Here is a 19,863-nt window from a genome sequence, read left to right as displayed (position 1 = left end):
CTCTGAATGTGTTTTGACCTTCCTGTGAGAATATCACTTCATGTACGTTTATACTTAGGAACATACAGAGCCTTTTAACTTGAGTTTCTCTTCATTTTTAGGCAAGGGATTACAAATCTCAAATTAGTCACCCTGACAGCTACAACGAAGGAGAAGGTACCGGGAGACTTCACATTATTATTTAGATATTGCTCACAGCATGCTAAATTATAGTTCACACAGACTTCAATAAACAAGAATTAATATGCAGAGCCCAGTTTCAAAGAATGGATGAAAATCTTGGATCTTCATTTCAAACAGAACATTTTGGGAACCAAAAATAAGCCAGGCAGTGGTGGCTCTCGGGAGGCAGAGGCAGGTGGATCTCTGTGAGTTTCAGGTCATCACCCTGGTCTACAGAGCTACACAGAGAAACCCTGTCTCTGGAAAAAAAAAAAAAAAAGAACTTATTTGAGCTAGGTGTGGCATCTCATGACTAGTTCTAGCATTCAGCAGGGTGAGACAGCAAGGTCATTAGTTCAAGGATCTCCTGGGTTGTATAGCAGGTCCCTATGTCAGAAAGGCAAGGACTGGAGATGAAAGACTGAATTTAGCCTCTATTGCTGAGAAAAGAAGGAAAGGAAAGGCAGTGAAAGGGAATGGGAAAGCAAGTAGAAGGAAAGTGTGAGGACAGAAGACACGGAGACATTCACTAGGGGGTTGTTGTGAAGGTGCAGCGCGCCAGGAGTGGGGTGGGCGTTTCTCTGCTTGTTTTCATTCAACAGGGCAGGACTAGACCATTGTTTTCTGCCTTTTTAAAGAACACAATTTTCTGTGTAGCATTATGTAATAGCAGAGGCAGGCCTACTTACGTCGTAAGAGAATGTGGTGGTTTTTTGCGTTTGGCTTTGTACAAGATTTAAAACAGATGCCTGATGGGATAGTGCTGACCTGCACTAATAGGTTTATGTTTTTCATTTGTCATAGATGAGGAACCTCATCATTTATTCTTTACCTACGATGGAAATACTGTATTCTTTGGAAGTATCTCATATTTCTTCCTTAGTTCAAACAGGAATTAGCACGGTATGTCTATGTACATTTTAAACTGCTTTGCTATATTTTTTTCCTCAGTTTTTACGAGTAAGAAAAGCATAAGCAGGCCTTAGTGTAATACGTGCCTTTGTCTCTGGCTTATACTTATGTTCATACAAATTGAGATAAGACTTCATCTGCCATTCAGTTTTATTTTTAAAAGTTGTATTGTTTTCAATTTTGTCATTGTCTGTGGATAAGTGTGTGTGTGAGAGGGGTCAGATCCTCTGAAGCTGGAGTTACAAGCAGTTGTGAGCCCTTGTGAAGTTGGGGGACTTCAGCTCAGGCCCCCTGTAGGCTTTCATATTTGTATTTAATCATGTTCTCATTGTGATTGTAGGACACTATATACCTTCTGGAAGGAATCCATAAAGATGATCCTAAGTAGGTCATGCTTTGTTTTCTCAGATAATTCATACATAGTCACTAAACGAGAATTCACGCATGAAGACTGCGTGGCAGGGCTACTCACTGTGTAATTTTCTTTTTCAGCCTATGTGAAGACTCTGTGTCTGACTTAGTACTTAGGTACCTCACAGAGGTGTTACCAGAAAACAGGTAACTTCTCATTTCTTTAAAGCAATATTTGCCCTTTAATGAGAAACGTAAAGTCCCTGATGAAAGGCATCTGGTGAAATTTCTTCTCCAACTCTTTAGACTGAGCCGATTACTTCATAAGCACAGATTTGCCGAAGCCGAGAGCTTCGCCATTCAGTTCGGACTGGATGTTGAGGTAAGCATTCATTTGTTCCTTTGTTCTCGGGCAGACATTCTTGGTGAGCTAAAGGCTGAGGAGATGCAGAAGGGTGACACATGGGCACCGAATGACATGGTGTGCAGCTGAGACACGGCCACCATATTCTTACTTGAATTAGTTAGAACAAGAGCTCTAGGGGCCAGAGAGATGACTCAGCAGTTTAGAGAACTTGTTTTTGCAGAGGGCCAGGGTTCAAGTCCCAGCACCCACATGGTGGCTAACAATCACACGTAACTCCAATTCCATGGGATTTGATGAGTAGGCCCAATTTGCGAAGTGCTGGCGTACATGCCTTTAATGTACATGTCAGCACTGGGAGAGGCATAGTCAAGCAGGTGTTTGTGAGTTCCAGTTCAGCCTGGTCTATAGAGTGAGACAGAGAGAGATTTCACTGAAGAGAGACCGTATCCAAAAAAAAAAAAAAAATAGTGATAGTGATAATAATCTATACTTGTAGAAAATTGCAATATACACATACATCATGTGGCTTAATCGATCTCTAAAACTCCTTCCTCCTGTGCTTACCAGAGCCTCCTGTCTTTGATAAACTCCCTCCTTTGCTCCCTTCAACCCTCCACTCTAAGCTGTATCTCTGCTTCTGTGAGTTCTGTTGGTTTGGGCTGTACATCTGTGAGATCATACATCTTTCTGGGCCTGGCTTGTGTCACTCAGCATGACATCCTACAGGTTGATCCATGTTAGTCACAAAGTGGCTGTTCTAAGGCTCTAGTCTTCAGCTGTGTATAGGCCATATTTTACTAATTTACTTATCCATCAATGGATATCAACGGACAGTTAGTTAGATTCATATCATGACTTAAATTCTTTGAATACTTTGGGACATGTTTATTAAGGATTCAACAAAAGGGTTGGAGAGATGGCTCAGTGATTAAGAGCACTGACTATATACTCTTCCAGAGGTCCTGAGTTTAAATCCCAGCAACCACATGGTGGCTCACAACCATTCATAAAGGGATCTGATGCCCTCTTCTGGTGTGTATAAAGATAGCTACAGTGTACTTATATGTAATAAATAAATCTTTAAACAAACAAATAAAAAAGAACTCAATAAAAATGTTTTTCATAATTCCTAATAATCTGGGTTTACTGTCTTGATGATGGGTCATCTTTTTCTTTCCTCCAGCCTAGGGCTGGCATGCCATTCCCTCTATTGACGAGTCTGGTAAAGAATTTGCAGAGATCCCCTGCCTTTGACTCCCAAGTACTGAGTCTAAAGGCGTGGGCCACTGTGACCAGTGAGAACTGCCTTGCTTGAGCCTCATTCCTGAGTAGAGAGAAGAGACTCCTCTCCTCAGTCTCCTGTTTTCCTAGCTTGCCAGGATAGTGTCATGCTAAGACACTATGTATGCTCCACAGCACTGATTGTGGCATGTTTGTGTGACAGCTTGTTTATAAGGTCAAATCTAATGATATATTGGAGAAACTGGCTTTGATTTCCTCGGACAAGAGTGAGCAGTCCAAATGGCAGCAACTTGTAGATGAAGCTAAAGAAAACTTATGCAAAATCCAGGTGTGTTTTCCCAATTATCACCTGGAATTTTGGGGGGATGTGCTATCCAGTATTACTAACTTGCCTTTGTCTGACACATTTAAATAGGATGATGACTTTGTGGTGAATTTCTGCCTCAAGGCCCAATGGGTAACCTATGAAACCACCCAGGAAATGCTCAGTTATGCCAAAACCAGGGTAAGTTATTTTTCTTTAGGAAAAATTTGCTGTAGTCACTCATAATGATTCTATCAGCTAAAATGTATTTTTTTGTCCTTTAGTTTTTGTGTCTTTTTTTTTAAATCAAAAAAACTTTTTAGAGATCTATTTATTTATATACATGAGTACACTGTAGCTGTCTTCAGACACACCAGAAGAAGGCATCAGATCCCATTAGAGATAGTTGTGAGCCACCATATGGTTGCTGGGAATTGAACTCAGGACCTCTGGGAGAGCAGTCAGTGCTCTTAACCACTGAGCCTTCTCTCCAACCTCCTTAAAAAAATTTTTTTAAGCAACCTTTTTTTTTTCCAGCTTTGAGACCGTTTACATAAGACACAGTGTAGCCATCTCAAGTTCACAGTTCTTGGTGTACTCAATGAATTGCGTGCATTCATCACCTCGGTCATTCCAAACAGAGATCTGTGTGACTTCATTCTGAGCCTTCCCTCCTGATAACAACCAATTTACTTCCATTTTTTACTTGGTGTGCAAAATCTGGATGTTTCTATTTATTTATTTATTTTATTTAGGTTTTTAGAGACAGGGTTTCTCTGTGGAGCCCTGGCTGTCCTTGGAACTCACTCTGCAGACGAGGCTAACCCCAAATTTAAATCCACCTGCCTCTGTCTCCAGAGTGCTGACTAAAGGTGTGTGCCACCAGCGCCACGCTTGGGCAGTTTTCATATGCACTGTTTTTAAACAATATCTATTATATATAGTGTATTATATATATATACACATATACTTTTTTTTTTTTCTAGACAGGGTCTCATCTTCTAGTCCTGGCTAGCTTGGAACTCCTTATGTAGACCAGGCTGACCTTTAACTCACACAGATCTGCCTGTCTCTGCATCTCAGTATTGGGAAGAAAAGTGTGAGTCAGTGTACCCAGCTATTTATATTATCTTCAGCTATGTGTGTGTTTCTGTGCAAGCAAATGCAGGTTCCCTTGAGGGAAGAAAAGGGTGTCAGATCCCCCTAGTGCTGAACTGATTTGGGGTGCTCAGGAAGAGCAATAATGACCTTAACTGCTGAACTCCCCAAATCATTTTTTTATTGTTTATTAGCATCTCATGTAACAACTTGCTTCTATTTGGGGGTTAAATACAACTTCCTTTCAAAGATAACATTTTCTGTCAAGTCAAAGTCGGTTCTCTTTATGAAGTCTGACAGTAGCTGTCTCCTAGTGGTCATTTACCTTACTCTGCTTTTGCATTTATACAGTATTTTGACTCTATCTGTTCCTAGCATGTCCCTGCCATAACATGTCCTTGTGTTGTGTCTCACCATCCATGCTTGCTTAGCTCCTGAAGAAAGAAGACAGAACTCTCCCTGCCTATTCTGATGGCTTCTTGGAGGTACTGACATTGCATCCGTATGCAAATGAGCATGCATGAACGTGTTGCTGACTTTCTTTTCAAGGCAGATTGATATTAAGTAATTGATTAATATGTCAGCTTTCTTATCACCAATATGGATTCCCAGTACTGTTGTTTCTGTGGTTGATTTGGAGTCAAAGCTTCCAATCCCTGCAGCACTCTTGTCTAGTACCTGGTGGATGGTTAACACTCAGTAAATGGTCGCCAGTGCTGAGTACTGGTGTGCTCACAAGAATGTGTGCATTTCAGTTCCCAAAACAGGGCAGGCAAGGTGGCTCAGTGGGGCAAGGAGCTTGTGTCCAGCTTGAAGTCCCAGGTTTAGACCTTGAGATCCTCATGCTAGGACAGAACCAACTGACTCCGGTGTTCTCCTGTATTGTTTGTTGTGTTATACACACCCACCACACATCTACTGCCCCCTCTACACATGACAGAATCCAGCTAAGTTTTGCTTTAAATGTAAAATGATTAAACAAGAAAATTCACTCCTCATATGCATTTGCCTTTATAGTAAAATATGGCTAGAAATATTTTTACTATCTTGCTAATATGTTAAATAATGAACTCATATAGATGAGAATTGGGCCAAAATATGAGTTAAAATGAGAATGTATATGAGGCTTCTGGAGAAGACTGGCCCTTGTTTTGGCATTTTAAGGTGCTTACATTTCAGTGTCATCACTGTGTGTGTGTGTGTGTGTGTGTGTGTGTGTGTTTGCATGGATATAGGTGTTATGGTGTGCCTGTGGAGGTCAGAGGACAATGTTTTGGAATCAGTTCTTTCTTACCTTTAAGTGGGTTCCAGGGATTGAACATCAGGCTTGAATGGCAAGTGCTTTTACCTTCTGAGCCACCTTACCAGCCCACATTTATTATTGAAATTATTAAAATGATGGAATTATTTTTTTCTCTAGGTGCTAAGAGCTCATGCAAAGTTAACTACGTTTTATGGAGCATTTGGCCGAGAGAAATTCAGGTTTGTGCATTTTATTTTTAGTTTTTAGGTTATGAACTAAATATAAGTTTGGAATATTCTGAGAAGGATAGTTCTGTGAGTGAGTTTGTCTGCAAGGGAAGGAGGGGCCTATGCACTCAAATGATAGGAAGTGCTGTCTTCCCAGCAGAGTTGGCTTAAGAACCTTGTCATTTTTTATTTTGCTCATGGTATTGCCTCTGTTTACTAATGGCTTCACTTCCTGTCCCTATTAAACATGTCTTATATTTATAAGTAATTAATAAGTAAGAATTTATTACGGTACAATTGTCTTTTTATAAGTGAGTGTGACTATTTGAATTAAGTATCTGGCAGCACAATTTCTAAGGTGAATATTTTATACAAATATACATATCTGTTTATTTGTTCTGGTAGGTGGCTTAGAGAATGCCTGTTTCCCATTTAAAACACTCTTGTGTCTAATTTGTAGAAAGTATTACAAAAATATTTTTTTTGTTTGCTTTTGTATGAATCTTTTTATGGGTTTTTTTGTTTTGTTTTAATTTTATGTGCATGCATAAAATTACAATACAGTGTAGCTGTCTTCAGATACACCAGGAAAGGGCTTTGGATCCTTCTACGGATGGTTGTGAGCCACCATGTAGCTGCTGGGAATTGAACTCAGGACCTCTAGAACAGCAGTCAGCTCTTAACCACTGAGCCATCTCTCCAGCCCTGCTAAGTAATTTTTAGTAATGACTTTTGTTACTCAGATTTTGTTATATTGGACGTTTTTGTTTTGCATAAGAAATGTAATTTTTTTCATTTTTTTAAAGATTTGTTTATTTGTTTTGTATATAGCATTCTGTCTGCATGCCTGCCTGCAGGCTAGAAGATTATTATGTCATTACGTCTATAGGTGTTATTATAGATCTCACTGTAGATGATTATGAACCACCATGTGGTTGCTGGGTGTCGAACTCAGGACCTCTGGAAGAACAAACTGCTCTTAACCTCTGAGCCATCGCTCCAGCCCCCCATATTTTCTTTCTTTTTTCTTTTTTTTAAAGAATGGTTTTATATTACCTAGACTGACATAAAACTTACTCTTAGCATGTGTATCTATGTGAGTATGTCAGATCCCCCAGAACTGGTGTCACTGACAGTTGTGAACTGTTATGTGGGTGCTAGGAATTGAACCCAAGTCTTTTGGAAAAACAAGCAGTACTCTTTACCACTGAGCCACCTCACCAAGTTGTCTTTTATGTTGCGATTATCTGATCTCAGGGTCCTACATGGTGAGTCACTGCTGTTTCTGAACCAGTGTTCTCTAAGTTTCAGAAAGGAAGCTTACTTCACAGTGTAAAATTTTTAATTTTTTTTTTTGTGTTTTACTTTTTCTTAAAAAAAAAAGACACTTATTCTTGTAGAGGACTAGCGTTTGGTTCCCAGCACCCACGTAGTGGCTTTTAATAATAACTTCAGTTGGAGGAAATCAGACCCCTTCCTCTGACCTCTGAGGGCACCCTGCCCATGAGTTGTATGCATGCATATATGCAGGCAAAACACTCATTCACATGAAATAAAATTAAGATTTATAAAGGGGAAATAGGTTCCACAAGATACTCAAGGTGCGTGCCATCGAGTGTGCCCAATGCGTTCAGTCCCTTAGACCCGCATGATGGGGACAGAATCGGTTCTTGCAAGTTGTTCTTTGACCTCTTCACGTGTGCCATAACACACTTCTCCCCACTAAATGCATAAATGTTTAAAAAAGTGGTTTAGAATGTATGATGATCTATTTGGAAAGTATTTTTTATACTCCTAACTTGTTTCTTCCCTCTGGTTTCTCAGTGGTAACTCTTGGATTGAATTTCTGAACAATGAAGATGACCTCAGGGATATTTTTTCGCAGCTAAGTGAAGGAAACTTCGTTTGTGCTCAGTATCTTTGGCTTAGACATCGGGTAATATATTGTGCATTTTCATTTCTTTTCTTCCTTCCTCTTCCTCTTCCTCCTCTCTCTCTCTCTCTTAAAGATTTATGTGTATGAATACTGTGTCTTTATGGACACCTAAATGCTAGTAGAGGACATCAAATCCCAGTATGGTCTTGAGCTGCCATGTGGTTGCTGGGAATTGAACTCAGGACCTCCGGAAGAGCAGCTGGTGCCCACACTATTGAGTTTTTTTTTTTTTTTTTTTTTTTTTTTTTTGTCTTTGTTTATTTGAAACAGGATGTCTGTGAATATGTAGCTGCGTCCTGGAACTCACTCTGTAGACCAGGATGGCCTCAAACTCAGAGATCTGCCTCCCTCTGCCTCCCAAGTGCTAGGATTAAAAGTGTGCACTACCATCGACCAGTAGACATCATTTTTATTAAGTGATTTATTAGTATCATGCTCCTGCTGATGTGGTGGAGAGGGAGTTCCTACTGCTTAGATTGTGGTGAAGGAATACTCATTAAAGGTGTTTATCTGATTACTGTCCGCAGTGGCGCATAACTTGCAGTCAGCTCTTTAGTCGGCTGAGGCAGGAGGATTGCTTAGTCTTGGAATTTCAGGCCTGATTGGGCAATGTAAAACATCTTATCCACAGATAGACTGTTTATCCAAATTCCTTTCTGTTGGCTGATGTGGACAAACATTTAAGTTCAGAAAGCATTGTTGCGGCTCTAATGCATGCATTTGATTAGCATCTGTGCTAACATCTCCGATGCCTTTTCCTTTGGACACAATATTTTCTGGCTTTTGAGTGTTTATCATCTGCTTCTCACTAATGTCCACTCACAATGTCTACTAACTAATGAGTTGTGATTCCTCCCCCCATTTGAATTATTTGCATAGAATAAATTACCTTTCTCATTCATTATTAAGTGACATTGCTGGGCAATGGTGGCACATGCCTTTAACATGCCTTTAATCCCAGCACTTGGGAGGCAGAGGCAGGGGGATCTCTGGTCAGCCAGGGCTACACAGAAAAACTTGTCTCAAAAACAAAATCAGTAACATATTCTTCTGAAATTTTTCTTTAATAGTTTGCTTCTGTCGGCATGAAAGTAACAGGTTTTGCAAAGGCACTTTTTGAATCTCTGTCATTACGTCATTACGCTTTGTTTTTATTTACCCCCCCCCCCACTGCTTTTTCCAAGGATCCCATAGGTCTTTGTGTTTCGGGGGTTGTTTAATTTTGTCAGACAAGTCTTGTGATTCTGTGATTCAGGCTGACTTTGAAAGCAAGTTCGACGTGAAAATGCTGGAAAATTTGCTGAACTCAATATCTCCACAAATCCCCTTGGAAAAACTTTGTTCATGGTTTAAAAATGACGTGATTCCATTTGTGAGGAGGATTGTGCCTGAAGGACAAGTAAGTTGCCTCCAGTATTTCCACCCTTACAGATTTAACTTCATTTACTGCTTCCTATTAGGATACTGGAGAAGCCCTTTGGAAAGGCAATGGAGCTGGATGCAGAGTACATAGTTCAACCTCAGCACTCAGGACTGCTGGGAATTTGAGTCCCCACATAGCAGTTTACAATACAGGCCAGCGTGAACTATTGAGTGTGTCCCTATTTCAAAAAAAAAACAAAAAAAAAGCAAAGATGGTGCTAGATGGTGCATGTTCAAGGTCTTGGCTTCAGTGTCTAGCCGTGTAACTGATAAATAACTTCTAAGAGAACATTATAGGGTTAGAGAGGTGGCTCAGTGGGTAAGAGCACATTCTCCTCTTTCAAAAGACCTGGGTTCAGTTCCCAGCTCCTTACAAGCTCCAGCTCCAGGAGATCTGACGTGCCCCATGCCCCTCCCTTTCCCATCCCCCAGCACGCTGCCTCCCCCCACCCCCGTACATTTTTTTTAATTCTTAAAAACTGATCATGGAAATTTTTTTTGTGTATGAGAATTTTATTCTTAAATGGTGTTTCTGTTTCAGAATATTCTTGCAAAGTGGCTGGAACAAGCATCGAGGAACCTGGAGTTAACTGATAAGGTGATGTAACTCTAGCAAAGGTGACGACATTTGCACCTCTGCAGCAACCTCATACCTGATTTTTAACAATCTCCATATTTTTAAAAGGCAAACTGGCCAGAAAATGGACTTCAACTGGCAGAGGTGTTCTTCACTGCAGAAAAAACTGACAAATTTGGATTTGCATCCTCTTGGCACTGGATTTCCTTGGTATGATGCTGAGATGAATTTTAAGATGAAATTGTAACAGCACGGCCAGGAGCTTGCTTGTGTTTAGAGAAAAGTGTATAGTCAAAGTTCACTGAAAGGGGAAATCCTCTCTTCTCTGCTGTATCTGTTACAGCCTTGACCGTTTCAGTGTGGACTGTCTACACTGAACCAGCCAAAATGAAAACAGTAGACATTTTACATGTAGGATTGGGATTTCAGAATCCCTTTAAAGGATAGGAAATGCTTTGTGAGAATCGGGACTGCAGGAGTCCCGGCTGCTTCATTTACTTACACCAGGAAGCCAAGCTCTGCTGCAATGGTCAGTCTGAAGAAGCGCCAGTGGGGTGTGGGTAACTCAGCACTAGAGCCTTTGCCTAGCATGAGTGAGGCTCGGTGTCATCCTAGCATCACAAAAGGAATGAAACCCTGCCCCAGGGGATCACGATTGGGGGTAGTTCTGGAGGGAACCTATATTTGGCTCCTTGCGTCTAAATTTTTTTCTTCCTTTTTTTTTTTTTTAAGCTGTTGTCCTGGATCTTGCTCTGCAGGCCAGGCTAGCCTCAAACTCAGAGATCTGCACGCCTTCAGAGTGCCTGGATTAAACATGCATTACCGCTGCTTGGCACTTCTAAATTTCTTAATTTCTCTGTGTTTTGAATTTTCCCAAACAATAAAACAAATTATACTAGGAAAAGTGTACAACTTTATATTTTTCAAAATTTTATTGGGAGTACTAGAATTTTTATAAATTTATAAATTATTTTATAAATTGTTTAAGATGTAATGAAATCTATTGTGAGGTATTCAGTACTTTAGTACCAGACAAATGCGATCTTTAAGAATATGTATTATGATGACTAGCATGTAGAATGATTTCCATAGTGCTTGCTGAGCACCCACGCATGAAGTCCTGAGTGTGTCCTCAGTACCACATAAACTGGGTGTGTTGGTGCATACTTATAATCTGAGGATGTGGTTGGTAGAGGCAGAAAGATTAGAAATTCAAGGACAAGGACATTCTTGGCTATGTGTCCATTTCATGGCCGGCCTGGGCTACCTGAGATCCTGCCTCAAATAAATAAACAAGAAAACAACCCCCCCACCCCCACACACACACGTGCAGGACCTCCTATTACCAGTTCTCAATTTTTTAGTAAATTTCAGATTCTGGTTTTCTCTTGAGTACTGGCCATCACTGATTTCTTTGAGATGAGTTTGACTATGTTTCCCTATCACACTTTTTTGTATTCTCAACAACCTTAATGTTCTTCTTGTAGAAGGATTATCAAAACACAGAGGAAGTCCAGCAGTTGCGGGCACTGGTTAGTAATTTGCGGGAGCTGATCATCCTGCACAGGAAGTACAGCTGCAAGCTGGCCCTCTCTGAGTTTGAGAAGGTGAGAGTTCCAGCCCCTGAGCACTGTTCTGGTTGGTTTTTTGTATCCAGTTGTGGCAAGACACTGCATCATCTATACCATCTTCCCTGTCTCTCATCTAGGAAAATGCCACCACTGTGGTGTTCCGAATGTTTGACAGGGTCTCGGCCCCCGAGCTAATCCCTTCCGTCTTAGAGAAGTCTGTGAGAGTTTACATTCGGGAACAGAATTTGCAAGAGGAGGAACTTCTTTTGCTTTATATAGAGGTAATGTTTTCTTTAACTTTTAAAGTATTCATTTCCTAATATGTGACTGCATGCCCGAGGTCTAAAACAAGTTGGGAGACTCCGTTCTTTCTCCCCCCACCCCCCCACGGGTCTGGGTCTTTAACTCAGGTCATTATGCTTGGAGGCAAGTGCCTTTGCCTGCTAAACCATCCCATCACTCCCTGCTTTTGTTTTTGAAATCTGCTCAGTGCCTCTTCATGTTAAATGCTTGACTCTGGAAGGAATATAAGGCTTTACCTCTGGCACCTGTGAAGCATTTTGGATTGGCCAAGGATATAAGCTAATTCTGTTATTGTCAAAGGACCTCCCAGCTATTAGAAAGGCTGAGGTGGGAGGGCTACTCAGGCCCACAAGTTCAAAACCAACTAGGCAACACAATGAGATCCCATCTCAACAAGATAAAGAAAAACAGAAGGGCCTCCTATGAAGTATTAGGAGTAGCTCATTACTTACTGCTTTTTGACAGAAAGTGATAAGGATCAGGCCTCAGGCCTCCAAAGTCTGAGCTACATCCCCAACCTGTTAGGTTTTATAAACAATACAATATTGCAATAACCTGTTTGTTTGTTTGTTTGGTTTAGCTTTGTTACTTTCATTTTTGCTTTTTGTTTTTTGTTTTGTTTTTGTTTTTTTCCTGAGACAAGATGTCTACATAATCCCGGCTGTCCTGGAACTTGCTATAGAACAGACTGATCTCAAACTCACAGAGATCAGCCTACCTCCTAGTGCTGGGTTTAAAGGCATGTGCACTACGACTGGCCCAATAGTATCTGTGGACCCTTCAGAAATCTGTTCTTTTTAATTTTCTGTGCCATATAAAAAGCATAGGCTAAATTCTGGCAGCTTTAAATTTTTTTAAATTCAGCATGTGTGTGTGTGTGTGTGTGTGTGTGTGTGTTATGCATTAACTGTGTTTGTGTTTGGACATGCACGTCCACAATAGCACCCAAGTAGAGATGGGAGAACACTTCATGTGGTCAGTTCTTCCCTTCCAACATGGAGTGCCCGGGATCAAACTTAGGTCAGCTGGTGACCTGCTATTAATGTGCTGGCCCGTTTGCCATTTTTTTAGTGAGAGTTCCTAATTTTTGTTTGTTTGTTTGTTTGTTTTCCAAGACAGAGTCTCTCTGTGTAGCTGTCTTGGCTGTCTTGAAATTCACTATGGAGACCAGGCTGGCCTTTGTCTCCCAAGTGCTGGTTATAAAGGTGTGCTTCACCACCTCTAGACTGAGTGTTTCTAATATTTAAAAGCCTGTGTGGTTCTCTTTCTTAGGATTTACTAAAGAGGTGTAGCTCAAAGTCAATGACGCTCTTCGACACAGCGTGGGAAGCGAAGGCCATGGCGGTGATAAGATGTTTGTCTGACACAGATGTAAGCAAACACCAACTGTTGGATTTTTCTATTTTGGGTAGGGAGTTCTCTTTTGACGATGGCTCTTAAAGCTATTTTCTGGTCATAAAAATTATATATATTGGTTAGGGAAGCTTCTCATAGAATGTAATAAAAATAAAAAGATAAAAACATGCAAACACGCATGATTCTATTACGTTTGGGAACCAAGATGAAAATGTTCTCATTGCCATGGACAATGATTCCTCTCTGTCAGGATCTAGAATTGTTCAGAAATTGAAACTCTTAATTGTTGGCATGGGGCTTCAATGGGATTTCCCACTTCCTCATAAGGGCAGGGTCCCATGTGCCCATAAGTCATCTATGAAGCCTTGTCTTGGAAAAACAATGAAATATAGGTAAATAATTAATTAAATACTTAACATGTAAGGGCAGCACTGGTTGTTTCAGTGGGTTAGAGAGAGAACGTGAAGTTAGGAGGGCCATGTGAGTCTGGAGGCTGTTGGAAGAGGTAAACAGGGACACACATGATCAAAAAACTTTGTATACACGTATGAAATTCTCAAGAAGTAAATGGAAATTTTATCTTTAAACTGTGGACACTGCTGTTAAGTATGAAGACAGCTGAGCATATAGGTCAGCTGCTGACCGACAGTATCCTAGGAATTTAATAATGGAATTACTCAGCTTCGTTTTATTGTGTTGTATTGGAGATAGGGTCTCACTCAGCAGAAGATGGTGCTCCTGAAGTTGTTTTAGATTTATTTTTTTGTTTTGTATATTGATGTTTTACTTGACTGTATGTATGTGCACTGTGTGTGGATACCTGGTGCCCATCAGAGTCAGTGTCCCAGTTCCTGGAACTGGAATTAACAAATGGTGGTGAGCCACCTGGTTTGGCTTCGGGGAATTGAGCTCCTGTCCTCTGCAAGAGCAGCAATTTTCCTTTCTCAACTGCTGAACCATCTGTCTCTAGGCTGACCTTGAATTTGTGTTCCTGCCCCTTCTCCCCGTAAGTGCTGGAATTATAGGCATGTCTCACCATAGCTGGTTTGAAATTGTTCTTTATGTTGACGATAGGAGGAAGTACATGCTTCTGCAGACAGATGAAATCCTCTCACTTTCCCTGCCCTTGATGATTGTAGTGCCAATCAGTTACATGAGAGGCACCTGAGGGCTGGGCATTGTTCCTGTGTGATCTCTTTGTAGCTCATCTTTGATGCTGTGCTGAAGATAATGTACAAGGCCGTGGTTCCCTGGAGCGCAGCTGTGGAGCAGCTGGTGAAACAGCACCTGGAAATGGACCACCCCAAGTAAGTTTGCAGAAGACTGAGTGATGCTTGGTGCCCTGTACGAACTTGATGCTGGAGTTGAACTCCAGTTCTGTTTTCCGTTGCTCGTTCTCATAGTCTTGTTAATATCAGTACATTTTGTTTAGAGTCAAGTTATTGCAGGAAAGCTATAAACTGATGGAGATGAAGAAACTTTTGCGAGGCTATGGGATAAGAGAGGTGAATCTCTTGAACAAGGAAATAATGGTGAGTGCTAGTTGGATTGGTTCCTCTTACTTGTATTTTTAAGGTAGCTTGAAAAACTGACTAGAGATTTTCATATTCAAAAAGTTACCAGAACTAGACTTAAAATTTGGGAGAGGGTCACACATGTGCCATGGTAAGCAGATGTAGGTGGGAGGAAGACACGGGAGTCGGTTCTCCATTTCCACCATGTAGGTTTTTTATGGCATGAACTCACATCCTCTGATTTGGCAGCAAGCCCCTTTATCCACTGGTTCCATAAATTATGGGTCCAGCATAGGTTTTTTTTGCTACATTTTAAGAATATTTAAGGCATTTTACCTTCATAAGCAAATGATTTCTGGGCTCTGAGTTTTCTTGTTAAGATATATGTATTATCTCTTCCAGAGAGTGGTCCGATACATTCTCAAGCAAGACATCCCATCTTCTTTAGAAGATGCTCTGAAGGTGGCCCAAGGGTACAGGCTGTCTGATGATGAGATCTACAGTCTAAGGATCATTGATCTGATTGACAGAGATCAGGTGTGGAGAGTTACGTTGTGTCAGAGGACTGCTTTGCTGACTCCATCTTCATGAAGCTAATCTGTCCCAGCTACTTTCAAGAAACAAAATAAACAAGCTATGTCAGCAGGAAAAATTCTAATAACTATATCCGTTTCTGTATCAGGAGGAAACATTGAAGTAGCTACTTTTTAATGTACCTTTAAAAGTGTCTTGTGATTAGCTAATGGTTAGTACAGCTCAAACTTGGGTTTTATATATTGCATAGGACTCTTGAGATTCTAAAATAAGGTGTGTGGTTTTGCAGTTTTCTGCCTAGTTTTCTTAGGTGTTACAACTCGAAGCTAAGGCCTCATGCATGCTAATTATACACTTTAGCACTGAATTGTCACCCTTTTTTGTAACTTTAAAAGTCTATTTTGCTTCATATTCAGCAGCTCTGGGCATGCTCAAATGGTAAGGTGATCTTCCTTGCCCTGAATTGATTTGTAAATTTAGGTTATGTACCACTGTCGTTCAAAATAGGATCTTCAGATGTTTGTTGTTTTTGAGACAGGGTCTCATTCTACTGCCCAAACCATCCCGGAACAGTTCAAACCATCCTGGAACGGCCCAAACCATCCCTGAACACTGCATAGCCCAGGCTGGCTTTCCAGTGTCCGGCCAAGTGCTAAGATTGTTTGTGCTGTGCCTCCATACCTCATCTTCAAGTTATCGTTTATTTATGTATATGGGCATTTTGTCTGCTTACACATCTGCACACAAGAAGGGATATCATATCCCATGGAACTTCAGTTATAGGTGATTGTGAGCTACCATGTGGGTGCTGGAAATGAACCCAAGATCTCCAGAAGAATTCTCATAAACCGCTACGCTATCTTTCTAGCCCTCAGATTTTTAAAGACACTAAACTAGAATCTTTTTCCCCCATTCTGCTAATTGATCAATGGTCCTCACTCAAGGCAGCATAGATCAGATACTGTTGGTTTTGTTTGTTTGTTTGTTTGTTTTACTTCTCACTTTCAAATAGAAAAGAGTTAATTTCAAACTATTCCTTATAAGGACCAGCTGTTTTCTTTCTTCCTAACACTGTTCACAGGGGGAAGATTGTCTCCTGCTATTGAGGTCTCTGCCTCCTGCTGAAGCTGAGAAAACTGCCGAAAGAGTCATCATCTGGGCTCGACTGGCACTGCAGGAAGAGCCTGACGGTTCTGAAGAGGTGAGGCCAAGTGTCACAGTGGGGGCAGGGGCCTTGCATTCCAAGCCAGCCTGGCTCCATTATAAGTCCTTGTTTCAGAAAAAAAAAAATCATTAGAGCTTAAAGGTGCCCTCAGTAGAGTCATTCTTTTCTCTAACAATAAGAAATCAAGTGTCACAGGGTATGATGGCATTTTGCTATAATACCAGGCAGAAGCGGGCAGCTTAAGGGTCTATATAATGAGTTCTAAACCAGCCTGGTCTCTCTCTCTCTCTCTCTCTCTCTCTCTCTCTCTCTCTCTCTCTCTGTCTTTCATACACATGCATGTGCACAGGCACACACACACAAAAAGAAGAAACCAAAAAATAAACTATCTAATTTAACAGAATAGTTAAGATTTTTAAGCCTTAAGAAATGCCTCCCAGCTGTAAATAATCTGTCTCATTTTCACATAGAGTTGTACAGTAGCCCCGTTGTAGATTGACTGTAGAACATGAGCTCTTCAGTGACATCTTGGTTTACTAGAAAGTAGTCCCCACCCTGTGGGTGTTGTCACTGTTGCTGTGTGCATGTTTTGCTGCTGACTGAACAAAGTGTCTCACATGGTCTCTATGATGAATCACACTCCACCCCACTTCACGTCCTTTCATTAGTGCTTCTCTTTTGGTTTTCCTTCTGTCTTTTGTTAAATATTTGAAGATTAATTGCTGGAAGCAGAGTTATTCCAAGTAGATGATCTAAGCCATTTTATGAGCCTTCCACTCTGTTCTCTTAAGCTTCTTACCTGAGGAAGTTTGCCGTTGTTTTGTGTGACTCCACAGGAAAAAGCAAGGTGTGTGGACTGTAGTGTAGTTGAAAGGCTGTAGGTTAGCATTTCTTTCCTGGTGGCTCTACCGTTGGTGTTGGTGGGTTTTTCATCCTTACCCTTTGTGATGCTCTTCTGGCCTTGAAGCTGCCAGACTGGAGCGTACAAAAGCCTCAGCCACTTGTTTTGTTATTTTCCTGATTCTTTGGTTGGTTTTTTGTTTGCTTCCTTTGTATTCTTTAGTTTCAGTTTTTAGTTGGTACTGAGGAAGGAACTCGTGCCTGAGGCATGCTAGGCAAATGCCTTCCCTCTATTCCCCAGCCCATAATTCAGTAGTTCTTATGTGTGGTTTTTGTCTGTGTCCGGCTGAGGTGATCAGTTAAGAAGTAGATTTCACTTTGCATATTTTAGGACAAGGCCTGGAGACTATCTGTGGCGAAGACATCAGTAGATATTCTCAAAATCCTGTGTGATATTCAGAAAGGTAATTTTCCTAGCCTCGGTCCTCAACTTGGTTTTTGTCCCAAAGTTCACAAAGTTTCCGTAAGTAATATCTAATCTTTTTTAAAAAGCATGTGGAGTTGTTTTCTGTTTCCATGTTTCATTAAGCTGGTCCTTGTTGGAGTAGATAACTGGCGTAGTTGTTGCCTCTGGTAAGGGCAGAAAGCCCATGTAAACTTGAACTTAAAACAGTTGAAGAGGTAACTCTTGAGGAGTGGGATTATAATTTGTTTCAGGACTGCCATTCTTTTTATATCTTATTATTTTTAATTATATGTATGTGTGTCTGTTCTTTGGGTACTGCATGTGTCTGTGCAGGCCAGAGAAGTTGGAGACCCTGGAGTTGGACTTACAGGTGGCTGTGAGCTACCCAATGTATGTGCTGGGAATTGAACTCTGATCCTCTGGAAGAGCAGGGCCTGCTCTTTCAACTATGGATTCATCTTTCCAGCCCCAAAACTTCCCTTTTTTACCTCCCGGAAGAAGTTTCTTTTTTCACATTTGATCTTTCTTTGCACTTCAGTTACATCAGGGGAAGTGAGATGGCTCATCAGGTAAATGCATTTAACAGGCGAGCATATCAGCCCGAGTCCAGTCTCTGAAGCCTGTGTAAATGTGGAAGAGAACACACAACACACATACACAACAAAAATTTAAAAACTGTCATAGCAGCAACTGAAAACTACAACAGAAGACCAAAAGTTAATTGGGTAATCTATAAGAGTACCGGCTTATTTAGGTCATAGTCCTAGAGACTGAGAAGTCCAAGGACATGGTGCCTGGGTCTGCTCAGGGTCTGCCAGGGGCCTTGATGCATGCTGATGTGACAGAGGGGAGGGCATCATACATTCAGAAGTACTAAGCTGGAGCCACCAACCCCTCTTGAAACAATCCACTAATCCCTCATTGGATCAATCTGCTCACGATGAGGTTTCAGTCACCTTCCAGAGATCCTCTTCCTGTTACTGTGACAGTCTGGGGGAAATTCATATGGTAATCTGTACATCTGCTATAGCTTTTAAAATGTAATTACAGACAATCTACAGAAGAAGGATGAATCTGAAGACTTCCTGAAGCAATTTCAAATGGTTGCTAGTTTACAGGTAAAGATATTATGCGCCTAATCAGTGCACCTCACCCTTGATGGTTTCCGCCTTCAGAGATGGTGACACACTGGTTCTTTTTTCTCAGCAACATTCATTATTGGGGTGTAATTCATGAATCACATACAGTATTGATAATTTTTGATATATTGTATTTAGAGTAGAATACACATAACAAAACGATACATTCTAGCCGGTCTCTGCCTGCATTGCAGTGATGTGATCACATTCACAATGCTCTGCAGACTTCTCCTCTGCTTCTTTCACTCAGACCCAAAACTCTGTGCTTTTAAGGCAGCAGAACTGTCTCCAGGAGTAATCCTCCCTCTTCTGCAAGGCTCCTCACGGCACAGGATTGTCTGGACCAAATGTCAATGGTGTTAAAACTGAGAAGACCTTCTTCATAATGACGCTTTCTTATTTTCCTAATTTTTAATGTTGGTGTTTTATAACTTTTGAGCCATAAAAATGTCAAATTCCTAATTTCTAAGGGAATAGTTTCCGAAGGAGGGGGTGAAGTGAAATGCCAGGTTTTAACACTGAGTAAACAGATGGCTTTGTTGTGCTTTGCTGCAGGAGAACTTTGAGGTCTTCCTTCCATTTGAAGATTACAGTGACAGCAGCTTGGTAGCTGGCCTTCGAGAACAGTACATTAAGGCCCAGGAAGACGCACAGGCTGAGCGCAAACTCAAGACATCCCTGGGGCCAACCCCGGCCACAGGGACAAACTTGAGCATCAGGTCAAAGCTGCACAGACAGGCACTGTTCCTGCAGGTGTCTGCACAAGAGCTGGAGGCAGAGATGGCCTTGAGAGCCTTAAAGGACGGGAAGGTGGCAGCAGCCCTGAGCAAATGCAGGTGACACCTGGATCCCTACCTGCTCAGCTTATGTGAAAGTGACATTTGCTCTGTTCATTTCTTTGCTGATAAACACAGGGCCAGGGCCACTTTGGTTTTCACAACAATGATTATTGGTTGGTTGCTTGAGAGCCTATTTTGTGTCCTCTGTCTAAAAATAGTGGCATGGAAGGAAAACAGACCCACTCAGTTGGTGGCATGACGGTTGAATTTCAGCTCCTGTGTGCCTTGATCCTTAAGGGTATATTTTAGAAATGGATTACACTTTGTACCATGAAAATATTTTGAAGACTTTTCA

The 19,863-nt window shown here is 41.1% G+C and overlaps 1 protein-coding gene across 1 annotated transcript in view; it reads left to right on the top strand.

The window, feature by feature from the left end:
- KNTC1 (kinetochore associated 1) overlaps positions 1-19,863 on the top strand; it is a gene marked incomplete at its 5' end in the record, with an annotated part of 62,723 nt that overhangs the window by 9,618 nt on the left and 33,242 nt on the right. Inside the window, 23 exons of the mRNA XM_080941282.1 lie at positions 102-156; positions 967-1,065; positions 1,415-1,458; positions 1,567-1,632; positions 1,732-1,807; positions 3,237-3,362; positions 3,450-3,539; positions 4,868-4,921; positions 5,857-5,918; positions 7,731-7,842; positions 9,098-9,241; positions 9,806-9,862; positions 9,950-10,051; positions 11,329-11,448; positions 11,550-11,693; positions 12,988-13,086; positions 14,275-14,378; positions 14,504-14,603; positions 14,988-15,122; positions 16,201-16,320; positions 17,516-17,588; positions 18,641-18,708; positions 19,285-19,565. Of these exons, the coding sequence (XP_080797408.1) occupies positions 102-156; positions 967-1,065; positions 1,415-1,458; positions 1,567-1,632; positions 1,732-1,807; positions 3,237-3,362; positions 3,450-3,539; positions 4,868-4,921; positions 5,857-5,918; positions 7,731-7,842; positions 9,098-9,241; positions 9,806-9,862; positions 9,950-10,051; positions 11,329-11,448; positions 11,550-11,693; positions 12,988-13,086; positions 14,275-14,378; positions 14,504-14,603; positions 14,988-15,122; positions 16,201-16,320; positions 17,516-17,588; positions 18,641-18,708; positions 19,285-19,565 (2,331 nt within the window). The remainder of the gene's footprint in view (positions 1-101; positions 157-966; positions 1,066-1,414; positions 1,459-1,566; positions 1,633-1,731; positions 1,808-3,236; positions 3,363-3,449; positions 3,540-4,867; positions 4,922-5,856; positions 5,919-7,730; positions 7,843-9,097; positions 9,242-9,805; positions 9,863-9,949; positions 10,052-11,328; positions 11,449-11,549; positions 11,694-12,987; positions 13,087-14,274; positions 14,379-14,503; positions 14,604-14,987; positions 15,123-16,200; positions 16,321-17,515; positions 17,589-18,640; positions 18,709-19,284; positions 19,566-19,863) is intronic.

Source organism: Micromys minutus, assembly GCF_963924665.1.
Source record: "Micromys minutus genome assembly, chromosome: 29".
In the NCBI taxonomy this organism is placed as follows: Eukaryota; Metazoa; Chordata; class Mammalia; order Rodentia; family Muridae; genus Micromys; species Micromys minutus.
This window is presented reverse-complemented; position numbering and strand designations above follow the sequence as displayed.